Below are 23544 nucleotides of genomic sequence, written 5' to 3'. Positions count from 1 at the left end.
GTGTGTTTGGGGTGGCTTGTCCCTAGGGGGAGCACATCTTCCATCAGGGAGGAACTGGAGGCTCGGCGGCGACCTAGGGGAAGCCTGCATCTCCTGCCCTGAGCTCCTGAAGCCTGCAGGCCTGGCCCCTCAAAAACCAGGCGGGGATCTGGTGGCACCTGTGCTGCTTCGGGAGCAGAGCCCTGCCACCTGGCTGACCCGAGCACCATCCCTGCCCCGCTTCTCCTGGAGAGGCTCAGCCACATCAGAAGACCTGGGTGGGGCTCAGGAAGAATCTATGGGCACCTCCACCCCTGCGCGCAGGGCATAGCTCCCTCCCGCCCCACATGGGGTCCCACCACCCCCCGGGCATAGCTCCCTCCTTCCCCACATGGGGTCCCACCCCCCCACCCCACCCCGGGCTCAGGTGCTTACCGGGCAAGCACCTGCTGCTGGTCCACAGTGGGCAGTAGGTCATCGGTCAGCACTGCCACCTCCATACTGTCCCTTCTCGCAGTTGTCTTGGCCAGCAGAGACTGAGGCTGAGCCTCTAAGGCCACCTGGGCTTCACCCTCGGCTCCCACACTGGGCTCTGCTGCCAACACCACCTCCTCGGTCACTCCCGGGCCCAGGTCAACCTCCTGAGCACAAAGAGAAACCCAGGTGGAGGCGGGAGGCCAACTCCTGGACACGAGCTCACAGCGGCCTCAATCCCAGACGGGGGCAGCCCGGCCCCTGGCAGTCTGGGACGGATCACTTCTGGCTCGGGCACACCCAGTTATACAAAAATGCACCATTTCCACCAACATCCCCCCAAAACGGTCCCCCAGCTCCCTCTCCCACCCCTCACCATCCAGGCTACACACGGCAGCCAGCGGGATTTTCTTAAAATATAAACTGATCCTTCACAGCTTCCCATCACATTTGCAGTAAAATCCAGTTTCTTCCATGGGCTGCTGCACCCTCCGTGCCCGCTCCCTGCCTTCTCCCCACAACCCCATCCGTACTGCCACTTCTCTGACCTCCTTTTCTGTCACTGAGAAAGTCAAGATCTTTCCAACCTCAGGACTCTGACACTTGCTGACCCCTGCTTGGTGCTCCCCCCAGCGCCTTCTTCCTGCTTCGGTCCCATCTCAATGTCACCTGCCGGCCGGGGCGTCCCAACCTCCCTGTCTCCCATCTCCTAAGAACCTGCAGCGCCGGCTCCTACCCAGAGATCAGGTCCAGAAGCTGGCAGATCGCTTTCTCTCTCCACAAATGTGGGCAGATTTAAAGCCTTCCTCCCAGTGCCCTTGGCCGGTTGTGTTCTCTGAAGCAGAAGAGAAAACAAGGGTGGGGTCTGAGAGCAGCAGAGCTCAAAACGGGTCCCCCACCCCCGGGGGGGTTCCCTGATGGTGCCTCCGGGGCCCCCATCCCCTGCTCTGCGGCCCTCGTCCACCGCACATGCTGGGCCTCTCTGCTCTAGACAAGGGCTCCACGGCTGAGGAAAGTTTGAAAATCGCTGTGGATCAGTGGCCTCTTATTGGCAAATCGACAAAAAGAGAGGTGACGGCTCCTCTGATTTGCACGCTGCTTTGAGATGGGGATAAGCTGGGGGAGGGCTGGGGTTGTTGTCCTTGGTTTTGTTTCTGTTATTTATTTATTTATTTGGCTGCACTGGGTCTTAGTTGTGGCCCGTGGGATCTTCACTGCCGCGTGCAGGACCTTCGTTGCGGCGTGCGGGATCTAGTTCCCCGACCAGGGATCGAACCCGAGCCCCCTGCATTGGGAGCGCAGAGTCTTAACCACTGGACCGCCACGGAAGTCCCTGTTGTTCCAGTTTTACGAGTGAGGAAACTGAGGCCAGAGAGGAAGGAGACAAGCGGAAGCATCCGGGAAGAATCAGGCCCCTGGAACTGCCCCCGCCTGTCAGTACTCACAGTCCTGGGCATGAGGTCGTCGGCCGCGTCAGCTTCTGACCTGAGGTCACCAGGCTCCAGCAGATCTGTCTGGGAGGGGTGCTTGGAGGAGAACAGGGGCAGGGGGAAGAGGAGTGGTTGGGCCAGAATCATCCTTTGCTGCCCTGCCCTGCCCTGCCCCTTCAGCTCCCCACCTGCTCACCAACCCCACCACCTCTTCCTGAGGGAAGGAGGGGAGACTAGATGAGAGGGGAGAACAGGGGAGAGAGGAAATGGGGGAGAGAGGAGAGACACTGCTATGTTGCAGGAGCGTTACCTGCATGACCTCACGTGAAGCATGTGTCAGCATCCCCATTTTATAGATGAGGAAACTGAGGCCCAGAAAGGTGACTGGACAAGGTCACACAACTGAGTGAGTGGTAGAGCTGGGATCTGAGCCCAGGTCTGATTCAAAGGCCTGTGGTCTTTATACCCACACAATCACACATATGGGAAGGGAAGGGAAGGGAAGAAGAGAGAAAAAAAGATTTTTAAACATAAAAACAGAGGGTTGAAAAGGGAGAAGGCACAGGATAAAGGGGCAGGTTGGAGGAAGAGCTGCATCTCAGGATTCCTGGGTAGCCCCTGAAAGGTAGCTGGATTCTCACAGGACCCCCTCCCCGACAAGAGCATGAGGGTTGACCAAGGCCACCTCCAGCTCTTTCAGGCCTGGAGCTCAGTGTAACCATGGCAACCAGCAAACTCCCTGCACAGATGTCCCTCCGTCAGCAAAACAGGTGCCCAGCTGGCATCGCCTGGGATCCCAATCCCAACCTTCCTACTGGTTTACAGACCATCAGACAGAGTCTCTCTTTCCCAGACCCCTGAACAGCTGAGCTGTCGCCACGCCAGAGACACCGCAGAGATGGTGCCGGCAGTGCCGGAGCAGCAGAGGTTAAACGTCTGCACGTGCCCCATGACCTCTGTGCCCCAGCTGAGCTCTGCCCCCATGGCATCCTGCATGACATCAGCTACCTGCGTGGTGACCTTGGGTACGTCCGCCTGGGGCACGTCCAGCCCGGCCCCCGTGGAGGAGAGCCTGGCCAGCTTGGCTTCCACGGCAAGTGGGTTGTGCAGGCCCGGAAGCAGCTCCAGGGCCCTCAGGTGGGGCTCTTCTCCCTGGAGGAAGGGCTCCTCCTCCCACAGGGGCTCCGTGGCCTCCCGGCTGACATCCTCATCTAGGAAGTGTCCACTCGGGGCCTCCACCTCAGGCACAGGGACCTCCAGGCTGGAGGGCTCCCTGGGCCCAGGGAAAGCCGTGGAGATGAAATTTTCTTCGAGCGTGGAAGACTCATCAGACCCAAGAGAAACCTCCGACTTGGAGGCCTCCACCTTGGGCAGTTCCTCAAACCTGGAAGAAACCTCAGTCTTGAAGACACCCTCACTGGGCAGGGTGTCAGGCATGGAGTAGATCTCGGGTTTCACGGCCATCTTGTACTGGAAAGTAGGTGAGTGCTCAGAACTGCTGGCGAGCTCAGCCCTGGACATGACCTCGGCCTTGTAGAGGACTTCTGCCTTCAGGACAGCCTCTGCAAATAGAGACCTTCCTTTAGCTTTTTACAGGGTGGACAGGCGGGACCCTTCCCTGGAAGCTGGCCCCAAGCTCACCATCTCCGAGAGACCAGCTTAAAAGTCAGAGCCTCCCAGGCCCCTAAATACTGGCTTCCCATCTCTGCCCGTCTGCGCATCAGAACTCAAGCCCTGTCTCCTTCTACCTCTTCCAGGAAGCCTTCCCTGACCAGCTCCATGATCTTTCCATTCTCTGGCCTCCCCAGCCGGCCATTATATGCTGGGCTCTTACCACTCCGCCTTGGGTCTGCTCTTAATACATAAACTGACTTCCCTGCAGGTATTATTGTCTCCAAGGCAGAGAGCCCCCAATCAGCAGGTTCCACACCCAAGACCCTCAGGGGCCTCGCCGGGGTCTCAGGGCCCTTGTCCACAGGATAAGCTAGAGCCGTGGGATATAATGAATGCTGTGGGTGGATATTAGCGAGACCAAATAAAATCCCTTGGAGGCCTGATATTCAAAGAGGATGGAGGGAACACTCCCAAGGACAGAAAGTGCTAGAATCTGCCCTTCCCTCTTCTTCCAGGTCTACACCAAGAGGGGCATCTCCCCGCCATCTGGGATGGGAGATGATCGCACAGGCCTTCTGCTCCCAGCTCATGGGCAGTAGACCAGCTCCTTTATATCCCAACCTCTTCTTTGTCACCGTGTCCTGGGCTCCCCTGAGAGAGTCCTGATGTCCCCTTTGCTGAGACATCCACTCCCTAGCTCATGGCCTGAACCTCTCCAAGCCTGAGTCTGCACACCTGCGTTGTGAGGATGCGGTGAGTCCCAACTCACTGAGGGCGTTCGGGAGAAGCACCTACCTACCCAGTACCTGGCACACACAATGCCTAATAAACGGTACCAATGATATGAACATATTGTCATCATTATGAGGTGGATGTTATAGTAATTGAGTACAGTATTTGAGTATTAGGAAGTCTTGGGCTGCCTGGCAGCACAGGTGTCTGAAAGATAGTGGTGGGATGGAACGTTCTAGAATGTCAAATAGAAGATAAAAATTTCCAGGAAGGTAAAAGTTCTTGCTAATGATTAAATGCTTATTTGGGGACGTGGTTGCTTTGGTAACAAATGGTCTCAAATGTGAAAAGAGACGGTTGAAAATGTAGAAACTGTGGGAAAGGATTTATCCATAAAACATGGGTGATATGTTACAGCTCTAAGTCAACCTTGGGAGGCGATCCAGCCTGTGGCCAAGGCATCACGAGGCAGTGCTGTGGGTAAGAATACTGGCTCTGGAATCAGACTGCTGGGTTCAAGTCCTGGCTCCACTTTACCAGCTGTGTGACCATGGGCAAGTTACTTACCCTCTCTGGGCCCCAGTTTCCTCATCTACAAAGTGAGGGTGACTGTGGTGCCTGCCTTGCTGGGCTGTTGTGAGGACTAAATAGAACTGAGCCTGGTGCATGGGAAGTGCTCTATAATGTCAGTCAGAGGGGTGAGGAGGAGAGCAGGCTGGCCTCCCTCCCGACAGCTTTGGGGGGCGGGGGCCCACCTGTCTCCTTGCGCAGGTTCTCCTCCAGTGCGGACAGCTTCACATCGTACGAGTTGCGCATGGCAGTGATGTCCTCCTCCAGCCGGGCCCTGGACTCCTGTTCTGCCTCATAGTCGGCCCTCAGCCGGGCCAGGCGCTCTTCGTACTCCTGGCAGAGGCGGGGGAATAACAAGAGGGGCAGCATTTATCGCCACTTCAAAACGCAGCTTTCAGTAATCCTCTTTTGTCATTCAAACAATCCGGAAAATACAAATAAGCCAAAAGAACAAAATTAAAATTCCTCCTCAGCACTAGGATGATTCCTGGCTGGTGAAGACCCTTCTGCACTTTTCTCTATACATTTTTAACGGGCTAATAGTATGCCTACCTGTCTGTAATCTATGTTTTCCACAAAGCAGCAGATCATGAACACCTTTCTGCATCAACAAATATGTTTTAACCAAATAGTCCTCAAGCCATCGAAGACGAAATGTATTTGTATGCATCTGCTTCTCTCTCCATCTTTGCCATCACCACCAGCTCTCGTCTGACCTGGTTCCCCACCTCCACTCTTGCTCCAAACCTTTCTCCACGTGGCAGCTACGCATCCATAGATCATGTTTCAATGGCTTCCCGTGTTGGAGGATAAAAATCTAACCTCCTCAACTTGACCTCCAGTCCCCAGTGATCTGGACAGCCCACTCCATCTTTGCCACTCTTGGGCACGCCAGGCGCTTTCCACTCCTAGACACGCCCACTCCCCCCCATGCCCCCCACCCCGCCAGCCTCAGGGCCTTTGCCCTCACTCCCTGGCAAGTTCGTCCCTTCAGGCCTCGGCTTGGTAACAACCTCTCAGAGAGGCCTTCCCTGGTTACCCTCTCAGAAGATCACCACCACCGCTGTCACTTCGCTTATTTCTTCTTAGCCTGGATCATAAGTTCCATCATTCTCTGCATTTATTTGACTATAGATTAACCGTCCAGCTTCCCCACCAGAGAACACGCATCCTCCCATCTTGCAGCCTCGGTGCCTAGCAGAGAGGAGGGACTCGGGGAATCGCCGCTGAATCAGCAAGTGCGTGAAGCAGAACTGCTAGGCAGGCTGTTCAGGTGTCTGATATGCGTCCCCCACAGGGAGGGCCGGGCCTTTATGAACTAATGTTCGTCTGTGAGGGGTCTGCAGCGGCAGTAAGCCAGAGGGGCGGGACGGGGTTAAAGATGGGAGAGCCCCTGCACACGCCCACCCCTGCAGATCCCCCAGGAAGTACAGAACCAGCACAGACTCCTACAACAGCACAGACAGCAACAGCACAGATGGCAAGACCTGGGCTCTCGGGGTGGAAGAGGAGACTGACCACCATTAGAATTTAACGTTTTCTGGGACTTCCCTGCTAGTCTGGTGGTTAAGACTCTGCGCTCCCAATGCAGGGGGCCTGGGTTCGATCCCTGGTTAGGGAACTAGATCCCTCATGCCGCAACTAAAGAGCCCACGTGCTGCAACTAAAGACCCCGCACATGGCAGCGAAGATCCTGCGCAGCCAAATAAACAATATATATATATATATATTTTTTTTTTTTTTTCTTTTTTTGCGGTACGCGGGCCTCTCACTGTTGCGGCCTCTCCCGTTGCGGAGCACAGGCTCCGGACGCGCAGGCTCAGCGGCCATGGCTCACGGGCCCAGCCGCTCCGCGGTGTGTGGGATCTTCCCGGACCGGGGCATGAACCCGTGTTCCCTGCATCGGCAGGCGGACTCTCAACCACGGCGCCGCCAGGGAAGCCCACAAATATATATTTTTAATGTAACGGTTTATGCAGCACAGTTGAGATGCATTGAGCCTCAGGGCAATACCTGCAATGTTACTGAGACCCAGGGAGGGTCCAGACTTGCCCAGAACCACGCAGCTCTCTGATGGCCTCATGGAGACCTGCAGCCCACGCCCCGCCTGCTTTCTCCTGCCCCTGCGCCCGCCCTCGCCTTCCTCCTCATCCAGCTGGGATCCCAGCGCCCAGCACTACATCCATCCCTCAGCAAGCACCCCTGGCTCCCTCACTTCAGCACTCGCCCCTACTCCCTCCAGCACAGCCCTGACCCCAGTTAAACCCAGGCCTAGGCCCAGTGGCACCTACACCCCCGCAAGACCTGGCTGGAGATGCACACATGGGCCCGCACACACGGACCTGTGCACTCGCACACACGGCAGCACCGGCTTCCTTTCTCACCTGTAAATGTGTGACCCCAAATCTCAGAAGGAGCTCTAAGTGGTGTCCCATCCTTTCCTAGTCCTTCCACCTTCCCTCTCTCCGAAACCCTCCGCTCCCCCCATTTCCTGTCTGGTCCTCCACAGAGAGCCCTGAAGAGGGCAGAGGTGAACTCCCTCACCCTCCTCTGCCCGAAAGCTCTGTGTCCTCTTGTGACGGAGGACAAACCGTCCAAAGCCGAACCCCCCGTAGGAGGACTCTGCTCTTTCAGTCCCCCTCCCTCCTATACCTCGGACTTCTCCCTCGGTTCTAGATCATTCCCCACAATCCACAAAACATGCTCTACTACTTCCTTTCTTTTTGCCACACCATGTAGCTTGCGGGATCTTAGTTCCCCAACCAGGGATCCAACCCAGGCCCTGGCAGCGGAATCCTAACCACTGGACCGCCAGGGAATTCCCATGCTACTTCCAATATTAAAAACAATAAAACTCTGCCTTGGGCCCACCTGCGCCTCTGGCTCCAGGGCCCAGCGCCTAGTAGGTGCTCAGAAAATGCTTGTTGATGACTAAATGGGGTAAACCCAGACCTCCGAGCCCCGGCTGGCACCTGTTACACAGCCCAGCCTCTTCCAGCAGCAGGAAAGCCGCCTTATACCCACTCTAGAGATGAGGAAACAGGCTTGGAGAGCTTAAACAACCTGCCCGGGCACAGAGCCTGTAAGAACTGGACTCACAGAATGTAAAAGCTGGATGAGCCCTAGGAATCTTCTAGTCCAAATCCCCTGGTGCAGCTAGAGACGGAAGCCCACGGAGTCAAAGCTGCAGCCCGTGGCTGAGCCGACTCCTGGCCCGGCACCCTCTGTTACACACAGGGGCCCCCTCCCTCATCCTCAGCATCCTGACTGGCTCAGGAATGGAAAGGAAAGCACAGTCTAGGCACACAGAGAGTCTTAAGTGAAAGAACAAACGGGAGGGAGGACAGACCCCCTCAACTCTTCCTCTGAGTATGGCTCGCAGAAGAAACTCCAGGGCCATAAAATAGACTTGGTGGTGGCAGCGCCAGGGGACAGCGGTCTGACACAGCGTCCACTAAGCTGCCCTTGAGGAGGAGGCAGGTGACCCCCATCCCCAGAGCAGAAGGACCCTCCAATCACTGGCTACTCCAGCAGCCGGCCCAGAACAGCGTTCTTCTCCCTTACGACCACTAGGGGGAGACAGCGCCCTGTGTATCACACAGCCAGGATGCCCGCCCACCCAACCCGGCTTCCTCAGGGAGGAGGCTTCCATCCCAGCCCCAAGTCAGCACCCCTGCCCCACGCCCCCCTTCCCCGTACTGCTTTGTGACCAACGTCCACCTGTCCCTATGAGATTCCAAAACACACCCTGAAGCGCAACCTCTCTCATCCTGTGGGCTCGTGCTCAGCCATCCCCAAAGGCCCCCTCTGCCGGGACCTCCCCACCCCGCCCCGGGGAGCCAGGCCCAGGGCCCCAGAGCTAGCCTGCCGCTGCCCCTGCGCCAGGAGCTCCCAGAGCAGCAGAGGAAAAGGCAGAATGAGCGGCTGAGTTCCCAGAAGCTTGACGGGGCCCGGAAGGGGCCGTCCAGGAGCTACAGTTGAGCCTCTCCCCAAATAGTAAACGCCTCCGCCTGTCGTGGCAGCACTTGGGGGCTCTTTGGTCGGTTCCTCCCAGCCCTCCAGCCCACAGGACTGAGACTCCCCCAGGCCTTACCCGGTCTGCCTCCAGAGGCTGGGCCCCAGGCCCGTGCAGCCTGCCCAGGGCTGCTCCCATCTGAGGTCATAGTTGAGCGGCAGTAGCCCAGCTGCAGACACGTCCAGGCCCCAGTCTCCAGAGAGGTGTCCTTCCCTGGCATTAGGTTTTCCACCAGGAAGAAGCCAGTGCCCTACTTAAAGGGACCATCGAATGTCAAACCCCACCACATGCTCAGGTCTCAGAATGCAGCCCTCTAATGGCAGGAACCTCCGGAAATCAACAGAGACTGGAGTCAGGACAGAGCCTAAGCCAGGGGTAGGAGGCGCTTTGTGTCTGGCTGTGTAAGTGCCCCTGGGGTCAGCTCCGCATCTGTAAATCAGGGTGCTACCTACCCTGCTGGGTCCCAGTGTGCTGGAAGCCACAGTTGTGGGAGGACCCAGGTGCCCCGAGGTGACAGCTTTTGCTGGGAGGCTAACGCCCCACTTATCCACCAGTCAAGTCAAATGGGTGCCCAGGGGTCCCCACGGCCCACCCAGGCTGCCTGCTCTCAGCCCAGAGCCCTTCCGCCCTGGCCTCTTCACCGAGGCACTGGCCATCCCTACCGCCAGGGATGCCCTCTCCATTGCCATCAATCCACAGCCAGCTCTTCATGCAGCACAGATGAGATGGCGGCCCTGCAGACGCCCACAGCCCTCTCTGTTCTGCACACAGAGGCACCGATGGGGGACGGACTGTACTCTGGAGTCAGGAAACCGAGTTCAAATCCCGGCTTAGACTCTCCTTGGCTGTGTGACCTTGGGCAGGTCATGGCACCTCTCTGAGCCTCAGCTTTCTGAGCTCCAAAGGGAGACTGGAGTACCAACCCCCACGTGATGGTGGCGGGGAAATGGTATCGTTCTGGAGACGGTCTCCTGCTGGGCCCCACCTGCCTGCCCCTTCTCCACCTGCCCAGGGTCTCACCTCCCGGATCAGCTGCTTCTCAGCCTCCGTGTTGTGCTGGGTCACAGATGGGGGCAACAGCTTCTCTTCAATCTGGACGGGGTTTGGGGGAACCTGATTGTTCAGCAGGGCTGGGACAAAAGCAGAAATGAGGGGCTGAGGCCAAGGTGCACACGGTTTGGAGGAACTAAGCAAAAATCCATAAAAAGGCAACTGCGTGCTCATTCAAAAAAGACTCAAAGTACTGAACTTATTTCAAGCATGTCTCTGTGTAAGATGCTCATATACTCATCCAACAAGTATTTCTTGAGCACCTACATGTTCCAGGGCCTGGGGGTTTGGCACTAAACAAAACAGACAAGACTCCACACACACATTGTTTTCAACTGGGGGAGCAAGGTAAGCAAAATGCATAACATGTTAACAAGGTAATATTTTCTAAGAGAAGGAAAGCAGGGAGGGTGCTGAGAAATAAGGATCAGGGGGAAGGGCTGCAATTTTAATAGTGTGGACAGGAAAGACCTCTTAGACAAGGTGGGAGGAAAGCAGTTATTTGAAGGAAGTGAGGGAGTGGGGCAGGCAGAGATCCTGGGGACAGACAGAAAGGAATGGTGAGTGCAAACGTCCTGTGGCAGGCAGGGGCTGTGGCTGTTCCAGGAACAGCCGGGAGGCCACTGAGGCTGGATCAGAGTGAGCAAGGGAGAGGACGAGTGAAGAGCAGAGCAGGTCAGAGAGGGAAACTCGCAAGCCGTGGCGAGGGCTTTAGCTTCAACTCTGGGTTAAACCAGGCCATTGGAGGGTTTGGGCAGGGCAGCGAAAGGACTTGTATTTGAACAGGAGCTCCCTGGTTGCTGTGTGGCGAATGTACTGGGGGGACAATGGCACAGATTCTGGACCTGCTTTAAAGGTAGAGACAACAGGATCTACTGCTGGACTGGATTGAGGTTTGAGCAAAAGTGAGAAGCCCAGCGTGACCCCAAGGTTTCTGGCTTGAACACCTGGAAGGAAAGAGGTGTCACTGGCTGGGGATAGCTGCAGGACAAGCAGGTCTGGGAAAGGTCGAGAGTGCAGTGTCCAATATGTTAAGTTTGGAATGACAATTAGATAGATGGCCAGATGGCCAAGTCTGGAAATCAGACGACATGGTTTATCAATCAGGTTTGGGTTTTACTTCCTGATGTTTTTGACATCCTGGGAGACTTGATGGCCAGGAAGAGACTGCCCCTCCCAGGGCCAGCCAATTCCTAGAGGGAGTAAACAGCTTGTCCGGAGGAGCAACCTTTTCATGTGCAAACCAACCAATTCTGAGTCCACACCCACCTCTATCTAACTCTCCCACACAGCCAGTATTTCCCCTGCCCAAAGTCAACCGGGGCCAGGACCAGGCAAGCAGGGACAGCCCTTATGCCCCAATCCTGTCGGGCTTACTCAAGCTAGCCAGTCCTGAGCTGTTTTTCCTGCATGGCTGTGTCTTTCCACCAAAACCCCGATAAAGGCTCTGGTCCGGGCTGTCCCTCGCTCCTCTCTGCCTCCTGACCCACACTGGTGCTTCCCCCTGTGGCCCTGCATGGCGTGCCTCTCATTTCCAGGGTAACTGAGTAACATTACCCTTTCTTTCAATGACATTGACCTCTCTGTGTCACCACTCAGTCACCTTTATAAATTAAGACCTGGACACGCATCACACAGCCAGGCTGTGAGAATCATGAGCACGGAGGTGGTGTTTAAAGATGTGAGACCAGGGCTTCCCTGGTGGTGCAGTGGTTAAGAATCCACCTGCCAATGCAGGGGACACGGGTTCGAGCCCTGGTCCAGGAAGATCCCGCATGCCGTGGAGCAACTAAGCCGATACGCCACAACTACTGAGCCTGTGCTCTAGAGCCCGCGAACCACAACTACTGAGCCCGCCTGCCACAGCTACTGAAGCCCACACGCCTAGAGCGCCTAGGCGTGCCTAGAGCCCACAACAAGAGAAGCCACCACAGTGAGAAGCCCGCTCACTGCAACGAAGACCCAATGCAGCCAAAAATAAATAAAATAAATTTATAAAAATTAATAATAATAAAAAAATAAAGACATGAGACCAGATGAGCCCACCTTAGGAGTGTAGAGAGAGAAAAGGCTAGAGGACCGGCCCTGGGACAGCCTGACATCAGGAGGTTAGGGATGGAGAGACTCACACAAGGGAGCTGAGAAGGAGTGGCTGCAGAAGCAGGAGAACTAGGACAAAGGGCGTCCAGGAAGCAAGGGTTTCAAGGAGAAGGGAAGGGGTCATCTGAGTCAGCTGATGCTAAGAGGACAGCTGAGGCCTCCTGAGGACCGATCACTGGATTTAACAACCAGGAGGGCATCCATGACAAGGGCAGCTTCAGTGGGACGGGGGCGCAGGGCCTGCCTGGACTAGGGGCAGGAGAGCAGAGCACGGAGGGCCAGTGAAAACAGACCAATGTTTCCAGTTCTGCTGAAAGTGGGGAGGGAGAAATATGCCAATGACCAGAGGGAGAACCAGGGCCGAGAGGGCAACGCTAACAGTTAAGTGCCTGTGGTGGAAACACCTGGAGCGTTGAGTCAGACACACCTGGTTTCAAGACCCAACTATAACGTTAGAGCATCCGGTACCGTCTGTTGAGCCTCACGTGCCAGGCTCCGTGCTAAGCCCACACGTGAATCACCTCGTGCAACCCTCTCAACCACCCCACAGCAATAACAAGGCAGGTGCTGTCATCACCTCCACTTTACAGATGAGAACGTTGAGGCTCGGGGGGCTAAGTTGCTTCCCCGAGGAGCCAGGACGTGAACCGGTGATTACTGCCCTGATCTCAGCTCCCTGCCTGCCCTGCCTCCGCCATTTCAGCTTGCTGGGCTCCATGCTCCAGATCCAGGAAGAGGGGATGCTAAGAGCCCTGACCCCCCAAGGCTGCCGTGATAACCATGGGAAGTCTGCAGGCATGTCAGCTGCCGGGTCAGGGGAGCCACCGGCAGAGCAGCCCCAACTCCCTCCTGGTGCCCCTCGCCATTCCTCCATCTAGCTTCCCCTCACTGATCGGGGGGGCTAAGCAGGGTCAGGGGTGGGGCAGGAGGGAAAGAGGAGGAAGGCAGATTGCCCAAGCGGAACCCCTCACAGTGGTGTTCAAGGGCCTCTGCACTCCAGGCCCGGCCAGCCCCTACATAGCCACCTCCCACCACCCGAGCCGCCAGGCAGTCGGCAGAACTACCTGTGGGTCCCCAAACAGACCTTAGAGCTTTGTGCATCTCTGCACAGACTGACCACTCTCATCCCGTCTAACAGGAGACTTCTCATCCCCCAAGACTCTGTGCAATCACCCCTTCTCCACTGGGAAGCCTTCCCTGACTGACCACACCCTACCCCCAGGTAGCCTTGGCCACACACTCCCTTCTGCCCTGCAGTGCCCTGTACGGATCTCTGTGCCAGATGCACACGACGCTCTGCTGGAGTGTCCTTCTCCCCCAGGAAACCAGGTATACCCACGCGGCAGAGCCTGGATCTGACTCACCTCTGTGTCCCCATGCCCAGCACAGGTCCACACACAGAGCAGGTATGAATGGATGGGGGCGGGGTGACAGGCAAGATAGATAAAAGGATGGATGACAGGGCAGAGTGAATGAGTAGGTGGACATGTGGACAGTAGGATGGATGGGTGGGTGGATGGATAAACAATGGAGTGGGTGGGAGGACAGGTGGGTTGAGTGGATGGGTGGATGGATGGGTAGATGGATGGATGCGTGGGCAGGTGGACGGATGGGTAGATGGATGGATGCCTGGGTGTAGATCAGTGGGTGTGTAGAATGGATGGATAGAGAGGAAGGTGGGCGGGGAGGTGGATGAACGGACAGAGGGACTCAGTCTCTTTAGTGCTGCCTTCTCCCAAGGGATTCTCAGATAAAGAAAACTCTGGAGTCCCTTGGTTGCAAGGACCCTGCAGGCCCATGCTCCAGGTATAGATTTCTACCTGCCAGAGGACAGCCAAACACCTGGGTGTGAGAGCAGGCATCACAAGGTGCCTAACTGGGAGTGGGCGTGTGACGTCGGGGGAGGGTGAGTCACCTAGCTGCTAAGCAGCACAGCATCACCACGCTGCCATGGAGACAGCAGGCAGACAGGAGGGAGGACGGATGTGCAGCCTAGAGGCAAGGAACGGCGGACAGAGCCTCCAGCTGATGGGACAGGCCAGGCAGACGGGCCTCATGCTGGGTCATCGGTGAGCAGAAACCATCTGGGCCGTCACCAACCAGGGCTCTCCCCGGCTGTTCAAAACTCTATGCTCACGTGAAGTTGCGAGGAGGTGGGACATTGCTTCCATGCCCCGGAAGACAAAGGGAGAGGGCCTTTTTCGTCCCGGGCCCTCCCTTCCACTCCCTCCCCCTGCCGCCCACCTGACAGGTTGCTGGGGCTCATCTGCTGAGCCAGAATCGCCCTGAGCTTCTTGATCTCCTCCTGGTACTCGCGCAGGAGGGCATCCTTGGGGTCCTCGTTGATGCGAGGCTTGTTCCTGATGTTCTTGGCTCGGTTGGCGTAGCGCAGCGTGCTGAGGGTCTCAGCGTAGTTGTTGTCAGCGGGCGACAGGCAGGCCACCATCAGTGTCTTGGTGTTGCCGCCCAGCGAGTCCTGCAGCAGCCGCGTCAGTTTCGAGTCCCGGTAGGGGATGTGTTTGCAGCGCCCGTCCACCAGGGCCGAGATGACGTTGCCCAGCGCGGACAGCGACAGGTTGATCTTGGTGGCCTCCTTGAGCCGCTCCCCCGTGGCACCCGTCTTGGACTGCCGCTCGCTGCCTGCCAGGTCCACCAGGTTCAGCTTACCTGCCCGGAGGTGGTCCTTGCCCCGCTCATCTGCAGACAGACCAGGCAGAGGGGTGAGGGCCCTGGGGTGAGCCCCACGGTAAGGAGACCCTGGGTGCTCCCCACCCACCGAGGGTCTCATTTCAGCTGCACAGGAGCCCCATGAAGGGGGTGCTAGGATTGTGCCGTTACAGATGAGAAAAGTGAAGCTCAGAAAGGGCATTTAACATGCCTAAGGTCACACAGCTTCCAAGAGCAGAAGCCAGGGCCAACTGATTCCAGGGAGCGGGGGCTGGGAGGCACAGGCTGCTCTCTGAGTGCTGCAGGATTTCTCACGGCTATCGAGACAGCTCTTACAGATTCCTTGTGAGGCAACGGCGGGGCGGGGTGGGTGGGGGCAGTGGGAGGCAGTGAGGGGATATGATTGGGTCACCAGGGAGCTGAATCCCTCAATGCAAAAAACATCGGCTTTGGAGAGCCTTGGACCCAGTTCCCATCCAAGTCTTGCCTCCTACTTGCTGTGTGACCTTGGCAAAGCCACACACCTCTCTGACCCTCAGTTCTCACATCAACAAAATGAGGCTAACGATAGCTCCCCACCAGCGTTGGTTGTTGGAAGGAGTAAACGGACAGCACACTTGTACGGAGTCCACACAGGGCCCAGCACACAGCAGGGATTCGTTTGCCCTGAGAACGAGCCCAGTTCTGCAGCGGCCGCAGCTGTGCTGGCAGGGCAGACCCGTGTTCTGGGGGTGACGGGAGCCGGGCACTGGCTGGGAGCAGGGGCCTGGAGCACAGGTTTTGAAGGCAGAGACCTGAGGGATCCGGTCTCGATTCTATCTCTCGGCAGCTGTGGAACTCAGGGAAATTAACTCTGAGCCTCGGCCTTCTCTTAGTAACATGGGAATCTAAGACCCACCCTGAGGGCTGTTGTGAGGATTACACAGAGAGCACGGGCGTGAGGGGCTCCGGGTCATGCCTGGCACGCAGCAAGTGCTCCTCAAATGACAGCCTGTGGCTCTTGATACTATTAATAATTCTTACTGTCACCAGAGGACATGGTAAACGGTTCCAAATGAAATAGGGGGGAGGAGCAGGGGCTTCCTCCTTAGTTTCCTGCTGGCTGAAACCAGAATTGGCCTGGTTTTGCCCATGAGCACAGCTACCTGAAGTAAAAAGGTCTGGCTGGCATCCAGTGGAAGCTTGGACATGCAAGGGGCTTGATTCTTTGGGCTATTTTTTTCTTAAGGAGCAGCAGGAAGGAGGGACTTGGAAATGCTCTTTTGGAAAGCTCTTTGCAGAATGTACCGGGAGCCTTAAACAGGTTTGTACCCGTGCCCCAGGAGGCCTGCTCCAGGGAATCTAATCTGAGGAGATGACTCTAAAAGCAGAAAAGGGGACTTCCCTGGTGGCAGAGTGGTTAAGAATCCGCCTGCCAATGCAGGGGACACAGGTTCGATCCCTGGTCCAGGAAGATCCCACATGCCACGGAGCAACTAAGACCGTGCACCACAACTACTGAGCCTGTGCTCTAGAGCTTGCAAGCCACAACTACTGAAGCCCGCGCCTAGAGCCTGTGCTCTGCGGCAAGAGAAGCCACCGCAATGAGAAGCCTGCGCACCACAACGAAGAGTAGACCCCGCTCGCCGCAACTAGAGAAAGCCCGTGTGCAGCAAGGAAGACCCAACGCAGCCAAAAATAAATAAATAAATACATTTTTAACAATAAATAAATAAAAGCAGAAAAGGCTTTGTACACAAAGATGTTCATCATGGCATTATTTACAACACTGAGAAACCAGAAACAGCATTAAGAGCTTGTAGAAAAAAAAAAAAAAAAGAGCTTGTGGAGGGCCGGGTAGAGGAGGGTGCTGACTGATGCGCGGTCCTTCAGCCACCTTCCATGGTCAGGAAGACATGGCAGGAACGATGTGGGAACATTCTTAGGGATGGCATGGGAAATGAAACATGGGGAAGAAACTTTATATAGAGCAGAAGATTTTAAGAGTGTTTAAAATTTGCACAGGGAAAAAAAGGATCAAAATAACATATGCTTAAATGTTAATGGTTGTGTTTATGAGTAATTTCCCCTACCTTTCTCTAACTCCTAAATCTTTATTGAACTTATTTTATAATGGAAATAAAAAACATCTTTAAAATTTTTAAAAAGCCTGTTTGCAGGCAGCCTGCCTCATCCTTCAAACCCATCTGCAGAGACCAAGAGGCACCCCACAGGGCCACTCTCTCCTCCTCCCTCCTGATCTGTCCTCTCAGGCCCTAGTCCCTGCCCCCACCTACAGCATCATCATATGAGGAGGTGATCACACCACCCGCCCTCCCCATATCATCACCCCTGGGGGAGACTCTGACCCAGCCAGCACCAGGGGGTTGGCCTGGAGCCAGGTCACCACACAGGTGGGCAGTGTGCTGCTGGGGGTTCCATCAACCCAGGCCTTGACCTTGGGCTGGGATCTCTCCACAATTATGCTCCTAGTTGGGCTGAGGCTGCTTCCTGCTCCACTGCTCTCCAGAGTTCTGTTTGTGATGAACCACAAACTTGGAGGCAACGGCAGTGTTAGTGGGAAAAACCCAGATGTCAGAGAAACCTGGGTTCAAATCCCAGCTCTACCACTTAGCAGTTAAGCGGTACCTTGAAGCACTTAAGTAAGACCTTGAACAAGCAGGTCACTTGACCTCTCAGAGCCTCCGTTTCCTCATCTGTTAATGGGAATGATAATGCCTGCATTTAGGACTGTTGTGGGCTTTAAATAGAATGAGGTGTGTAAAGGACTCAGCACAGCGTCTATAGGTAGCCTGAAATAAACGAGTTCCTTTCCTTCTTCTTCTCTTTCTCAGTAACTCTTCCAGAAATAAAGAAAGAGTGAGATGGCTTTGGAGTAGAGAATGCTAAAGAAAGAGGAGAGGGCTTCCCTGGTGGCACAGTGGTTGGGAGTCTGCCTGCCGATGCAGGGGACACGGGTTCGTGCCCCGGTCCGGGAAGATCCCACGTGCCGCGGAGCGGCTGGGCCCGTGAGCCATGGCCGCTGAGCCTGCGCGTCCGGAGCCTGTGCTCCGCAACGGGAGAGGCCACAACAGTGAGAGGCCCGCGTACCGGAAAAAAAAAAAAAAAAAAAAAAAAAGAAAGAGGAGAATCCTAAAGTTCTGGGTGGCACACACTCTGGGGGCAGACCCCTGGGATAGAGGCCCAGCTCGAAGACCTTCTAGTTGTGTGACCGCGATTTCCTCACTCATCTGTAAAATAGGGATGATATGAGTATCCACCTCATGGGGTTGTTGGAAGGAGCAAATGAGCTAATGCAAATACATTGCATGGCACGTAGAAAGTGCTCAATGGTAGCTACCAGTATTATTATTGTTGTTGTTGATGATGCTGTTTATCCTGGAAACGTGGGTCCTGGCACAGGGACAGTCCTCTTGTGTTTCCTCCAGGCAACCCCAGCATCTCTTCCCAGTTGCGGCCCTCGAGGCTCCGAGTGGTGAAGGGTCTGGGCTACTAGGAGCAGGCACCCGGCTTGGTGGTCCGGCCCCCTCCGTCCCCACCCGGCCCCACATACCCACCGCGTAGATCTCGATGCTGATGGTGAAGATGGAGTGGGAGCGGGAAGAGTCCTTGTTCATCAGCGTGTAGCCAACCGAGCGGTTCTTCCAGCCCGTCTCCATGACACGCTCGCACTGGGCCACACTGTGCACCGTGTGCATGGAGAGCCCCTTCACGTACACCCCCTTCTCCGAGTGCTCCTTCAGCTGCGGGCAAGAGGCACGGGTCAGGGCTCCCTGGGGAACCTGAGGGAAGGGCCCAGCTCCCACCACCTCTGCCCTCCTGCAGGGTGGGTTGGCACCTCGGATTCCCTGTCACAGGTTGGGGGTTTGTCCTAGGTAGAACCAGCCTCAAACCCACCCCCGCCTCTCCCTTGTTGTGGGACCTTGGGTCAGTGACATCATCTCTCTGAGCCTCCGTTTCCACATCTGTAAAATGGGTACAAGATACCTATCCCTTAGGGAGGTGGTGAGGATTCTGTAAACTAAGGCTCGTACAACGCATGGCATGATGCCTGGCACATGGTTACTGCTCCATAAATGGCAGCCGCGGTCTCACTGTTGTTGTTAGTGCTGTGGTTGTGAAGGCGGCTTCTGGTCTGGGGCTTCAGCTCCCGGGGGCCGACCCTGTCTGTAGTCATTCACCCAAGGGCTCTGAGTGCTTCTCCCCTGACCTGCCAACGTGGCTTCTGCTCGCCTCCCTGCCGCGGCTCCACGGCAACAAGAATGTTCCCAGACCCTTGGATCATGGCGGGTGAAGGGCCATTTGCGCCCAGAACTCCCACTGGCCCCCAGCCCTCAGCACGATGGCAGCGAGTAAATCAATTTATCTGACTGCTGCGTGCTTGCTCTCCAGGCAGCTGAGCTGTTTTGTTGCTGACACAGAGCTGTGAAAAGCAATGTGAGAGGAAATAAAACCACTCTGGGAAGAGCAGAATGAATTAGGACAGAAGTCATCTGTCCGCTGGTCTGAGCCAGAGTAGGCTCAGATGCTTTGCCCCGGGGCAGCTTCAGGGTCCCAGGTGGGGCTGGGCCCCTGCTGCAGAGCAGGGCGGGGGGCAGAGGGGGGCAAGCACAGGCTTGCCCTATCTCCCCAAGTCTGGAGAAAGAGCCAGACCCAGACCGAAGGACTGGGTTTCACGGAACAGATAAGCGACGGAGGCAAAGAAAGGTTAAGTGGCTTTCTAAAGGTCACACAGCTATTAGTGGCAGGGCAGCACTGGGGTCACTGGCAGTGGAAGACTCCAGAGGCAGGGCTTGGAGAGAGGCTGCAGCATCCTGGAGTAACTGAAGTTTGATATGACAAAGGGCTGACCTTGACCTAGAAGGTGGCTGTGAGGACGGAGCTCAAAGGACAGGAGCAGGAGAGCCTGCAAACAGAGCAGGGCTTGATGGTAGCCTGGGATGCTGTGTGCCTGCTTTGGTCACTGTCACACTCTCAGAGGCTAGACGCCTGCCTGGTACATGCTAGGCGCAGGTGACGGATGGCTGCTCCTGGCCTCAGGAAGAACGCAGTTTCCTATCCAGTCAGACAGACTCGGGTTAGAAACCTGGTTCTGTGACTTGCTAGTTGGGGAAGTCATTTTGTCTCTCTCGGCCTCGGTTTCCTCATCTGTAAAATGAGGATGATGAATCCTATTTCCACAAGACTTTTGGGAGGATCGAAAAGAGAATGGATGTGAAAGGAGCTCTGTGGGGGTTTCTGGAGGGGGTTCGGTGAACACAGATACCAAGAGGATGAGGCCGTCCTCTCCAGCCTGAGCAACCTCACGAGCAGGAAAGGAGGTCAGGGGAGGCAACACCTAATGTAGGAGTCTCCCACCCACCCTATTTGTAGGCCCAAGAGGGCTCGCCCCCTCACCTCCCGACCTTCTGGATCCCTCCACCCCTCCCCTGCTGTTCCGGCCTCCACCCACCTCCCGAGTGTCAGGCGCCAGCCCCGCCCCGCATTCCTTGGTAACTGTTCCTCCCGGATGCCAGGCGGAGCGCGGTCGCCATGGCAACCAGCTGGGATGCGGCCGAGTGCGGGGGAGCGGCGCGCATGCAGGACGGGACCACAGCCGGCCGGGAAACGCCCCCATGGAGGTGCGGGGTCCTGCCACTGGCCCGACGCCGGCTGCGGGAACCAACTGGAGAGGCCCCTGAGGGCCCCACCTCCGCCACCTAGCACTGAGCTGGGTTCCGTGATGGTGGTTCGTGGTGTTGGGGGAGGGGGTGTAATCGGCTTCCCCAAATCCCTTGCTGGCCCTCGCTGATCTAACCACTCTCATTAGCAGAATTACCAGGCCGTGGGCTGTGCTGTGGAGCCTGGCCACCTGGGTGCAAATTCCATCTCCACCCTTTACTGACTGTGCCCTTGGGCTGGTTCTTGAACAGCAGCTCCTCCTAAGGCTGTTGTGAGGGTTATACAGAACCCAGCTGTCCCTGCTCTGAGAGAGCTCCAGGCACCCATGGGCAATGTCTCTGAGCACATCTGTCACTGGCGGCCCTCATCCTCAGGCAGCCTGGCTCACCAAGCCTGAGGCCTGTGGTCCAGCTGGGCCACGTACAGGCAGCTGCCAGCCCTTGGGCCCGCAGGGCCTGGGTAACCGAACCCATCCTAGGGTCCATGATATGGAGGAAGTGGAGGGGGCTGGCAGGGGCCCCGATGCTGCAGGCTGGCCTTTCGGGGCCGACAAGCAGGAGCAACTCCCTGTGCCTTGCTCCCGTCCCCATGTCCCCGTCTGGGGGCTGAGTTATGACTCAGCTGCTCCAGCTCCAGGAGAGAGAAGACAGTGGAAAGACCCCAGCTGGGTGGCTGGAGGTGCCTGTGTAGAAAGGGCAGAGCACTGCTGTGTCTGCGAGGAGGTGAGGAGGAGGGGGCTGGGGGCCAGTCCTGGTCTGGACGGGGACTGGGGGTGGGGGGAGTTCACACCCCTGTGGACCTGCTGTAGTCTGTGGCCTGACCTCCAGGGTCTTCCCAGTAAGTCTCTGTTGAATGGATGACTCAACTCATGAATGTTCCTCCCTCACATGGAACCCCACTACTCGCTTCTCACTGCCCCCCGGGTTTCCTATACTTCCCACCCGGAAAAGTCTGGGAGGAAAGCACCTGACGACTCAGATCCCACATATTCTGGTATTAGCGCCATTACTAGTAATTTGCTGTGTGACCTTGGCCAAGTCCCTTCCCCTCCCTGGGACTCAGCTTCCTCATCTGTACTATGAAAGGACTGGACTTAGAAGCTCTCTAAGGGTCTTTCTGGCTCAAAATTTTAAGGATTTTCCCACTATCTGGCCACAGCACAAGCAAGTTTTTTTTCAAAACGGCTGCTCCCTGGGGTCGGATGTGTTCAGTTGGGCCATACAATGGTTGCGGGTCAGAGAGGAACTCACAGTCCCTCCAAATGAAGCCAGGACAACTGGAGGGCCTAGGGGCAAGTGGGGGGCTCTGGATCTGAGCAGGGAAACAGCCCTGCCCCACATGGATGGGGTGGGACGGGACCCAGGTGATCCCAACGTCCTGTCCAATCTAGAGGTCAGGGAGGGTCTGGAAGACTGGGGGGCATCGGCAGCAGCCCCTTTATCTGGTTCTGTGCCCCCTCCCGTGGCTGTCAAGGCCTGTTCCCTGGGGAGATTTAGGCAGTTGGGCCACGGAAAATGTCCAACCCTGACTCTGTGGCTTCCTAACCTAGTGGCCACAGGCAAGTCACCTTCTCTTTCCCAGCCTCCTCTCCTCATCTGCAGAATGGGAATCTCCACAGCAACCTCCCAGGACTGATGCTCATTAATGACTGACATTCCCCCAGCTCAGGCATTCTGACTCTGAAGGAGGTAGTTCAACCTCCACCGCTGGTTGTGGGCCTCTTGTGGGGGGCCTGGAGGTGGGCATTGGTTTCTTGGTCAGATAAGAAGCCCCAGAGTCTGGGGGCAGCCACCAGCATGCTGGCCACAGATCTGGGTCAGTCTCCCCTCATTGGGCTCCTCCTTGGACTTTTTTTTTTTGGCCACGCCGTGCAGCATGCGGGATCTTAGTTCCCTGACCAGGGATGGAACCCAGGCCCCCTGCATTGGGAGTGAGGAGTCTTAACCACTGAACCACCGGGGAAGTCCCTCCTCCTTGGACTTGACCTGGCCCATCCAGGATTCAGAGAGTCCCAGAGGGGAGACATAACCAAGCCTTGCCCAAAGGTCCCGGACCTGGTCCAGCCTTGCCACCACCTGGCTGTCCAGTCCTGGCAGGTCACTTGACCTCGCTGGGCTCCCCAAAGGGTCAGCCACGTTCTGCCTATCTTTTTTTTTTTTTTTTTTTTTTTTGCGGTACGCGGGCATCTCCCTGTTGTGGCCTCTCCCGTTGCGGAGCACAGGCTCTGGACGCGCAGGCTCAGTGACCATGGCTCACGGGCCCAGCCGCTCCGCGGCATGTGGGATCCTCCCGGACCGGGGCACGAACCCGTGTCCCCTGCATCGGCAGGCGGACTCTCAACCACTGCGCCACCAGGGAAGCCCCATTCTGCCTATCTTGATAGGGCCCTCAAAGCATCTAATTCTGCTTCACCCAGCTGGGAAATGATGTCCTTTCATTCTGATTCTAGCCTTTCAGGAGACTGAGGACAATTTACGAGGTGAGCAATGCTCAGTGACCAGTTGGGCCAGCCCTAGTTTTTTCTGTCTTGAGTCCATTTTGCAACCCCCAGGTCATATTCCTCATCCTTTCTCGGAATCCCAATGGCACGAAAGAGCTCACACGTCGAGCCCCTACTATGCGCTGACCCTCTGCTCAGCAGCTCACCCTTGTTACCCTCTTCAATCCTCACAACAACATTCTGAGGTCATATCATCGATCTTTGGACACCTCCACACCAGACCCCATTCAGAGGGGGACAAGGTCCCAGAATCTGAGCCCATCGCATGTTTGCGATGCAGGAACCTGATGTCACACAGATCTGGGCTCAACTCCAGGTTTGGCCCAGCTCCCTGCAGTTGAAGCTTGGGCACGTTAATTACCCTCTGTAAACCTCCCTTCCCACGTCGGTAAACTGAGGATAATAATATGCGTATCCCCAACTTTCTCTGAGTTCAAGTCGGAAAGAAATCCGATTTTCACTTTTACCAAAAAAGCCTTTATCGTACTAATGTCAGTCTTTCATAAAAGCAAAGTGGAATCAAGATTTTGGAAAGCAGGGGATACTCTTCCCTTTATGCCATTTCAGCTTTTACAAAACACTCGCTCTGCTTTCTGATAGTGGGGGAAACCTGTATCTACCTAACGAGGTGACTGGGAGTATTAAATGGGATAACATGCCTAAAGCAGTGAGTAAACAGTAAGTGCTCAAAAAATGATCACTATTACCTTTTAAGCTTGAAAGTCCCTTAGAATTTTTCAAAATAATTTTTT

The 23544-nt window shown here is 56.1% G+C and overlaps 1 protein-coding gene across 8 annotated transcripts in view; it reads right to left on the bottom strand.

The window, feature by feature from the left end:
- KIF17 (kinesin family member 17) overlaps window positions 1–23544 on the bottom strand; it is a 50688-nt gene that overhangs the window by 19541 nt on the left and 7603 nt on the right. For 6 of the 8 annotated variants that reach the window (XM_027109881.1, XM_027109884.1, XM_027109883.1 and 3 more), the window contains exons 4-11: window positions 18185–18374; window positions 14209–14661; window positions 9835–9944; window positions 4985–5132; window positions 2892–3445; window positions 1899–1979; window positions 1190–1288; window positions 415–620 (exon numbers count right to left, since the gene is read on the bottom strand). In XM_027109881.1, the coding sequence (XP_026965682.1) occupies window positions 415–620; window positions 1190–1288; window positions 1899–1979; window positions 2892–3445; window positions 4985–5132; window positions 9835–9944; window positions 14209–14661; window positions 18185–18374 (1841 nt within the window). The remainder of the gene's footprint in view (window positions 1–414; window positions 621–1189; window positions 1289–1898; window positions 1980–2891; window positions 3446–4984; window positions 5133–9834; window positions 9945–14208; window positions 14662–18184; window positions 18375–23544) is intronic. The other 2 variants (XM_027109888.1, XM_027109889.1) reach the window with 1 other exon arrangement.

Source organism: Aethalodelphis obliquidens, unplaced genomic scaffold (assembly GCF_003676395.1).
Source record: "Aethalodelphis obliquidens isolate GAN/ISIS:26980383/991018 unplaced genomic scaffold, ASM367639v1 scaffold9, whole genome shotgun sequence".
Taxonomy (NCBI): domain Eukaryota; kingdom Metazoa; phylum Chordata; class Mammalia; order Artiodactyla; family Delphinidae; genus Aethalodelphis; species Aethalodelphis obliquidens.
Note: the sequence above shows the minus strand (reverse complement) of the source record. Positions and strands in the feature narration are given on the sequence as shown.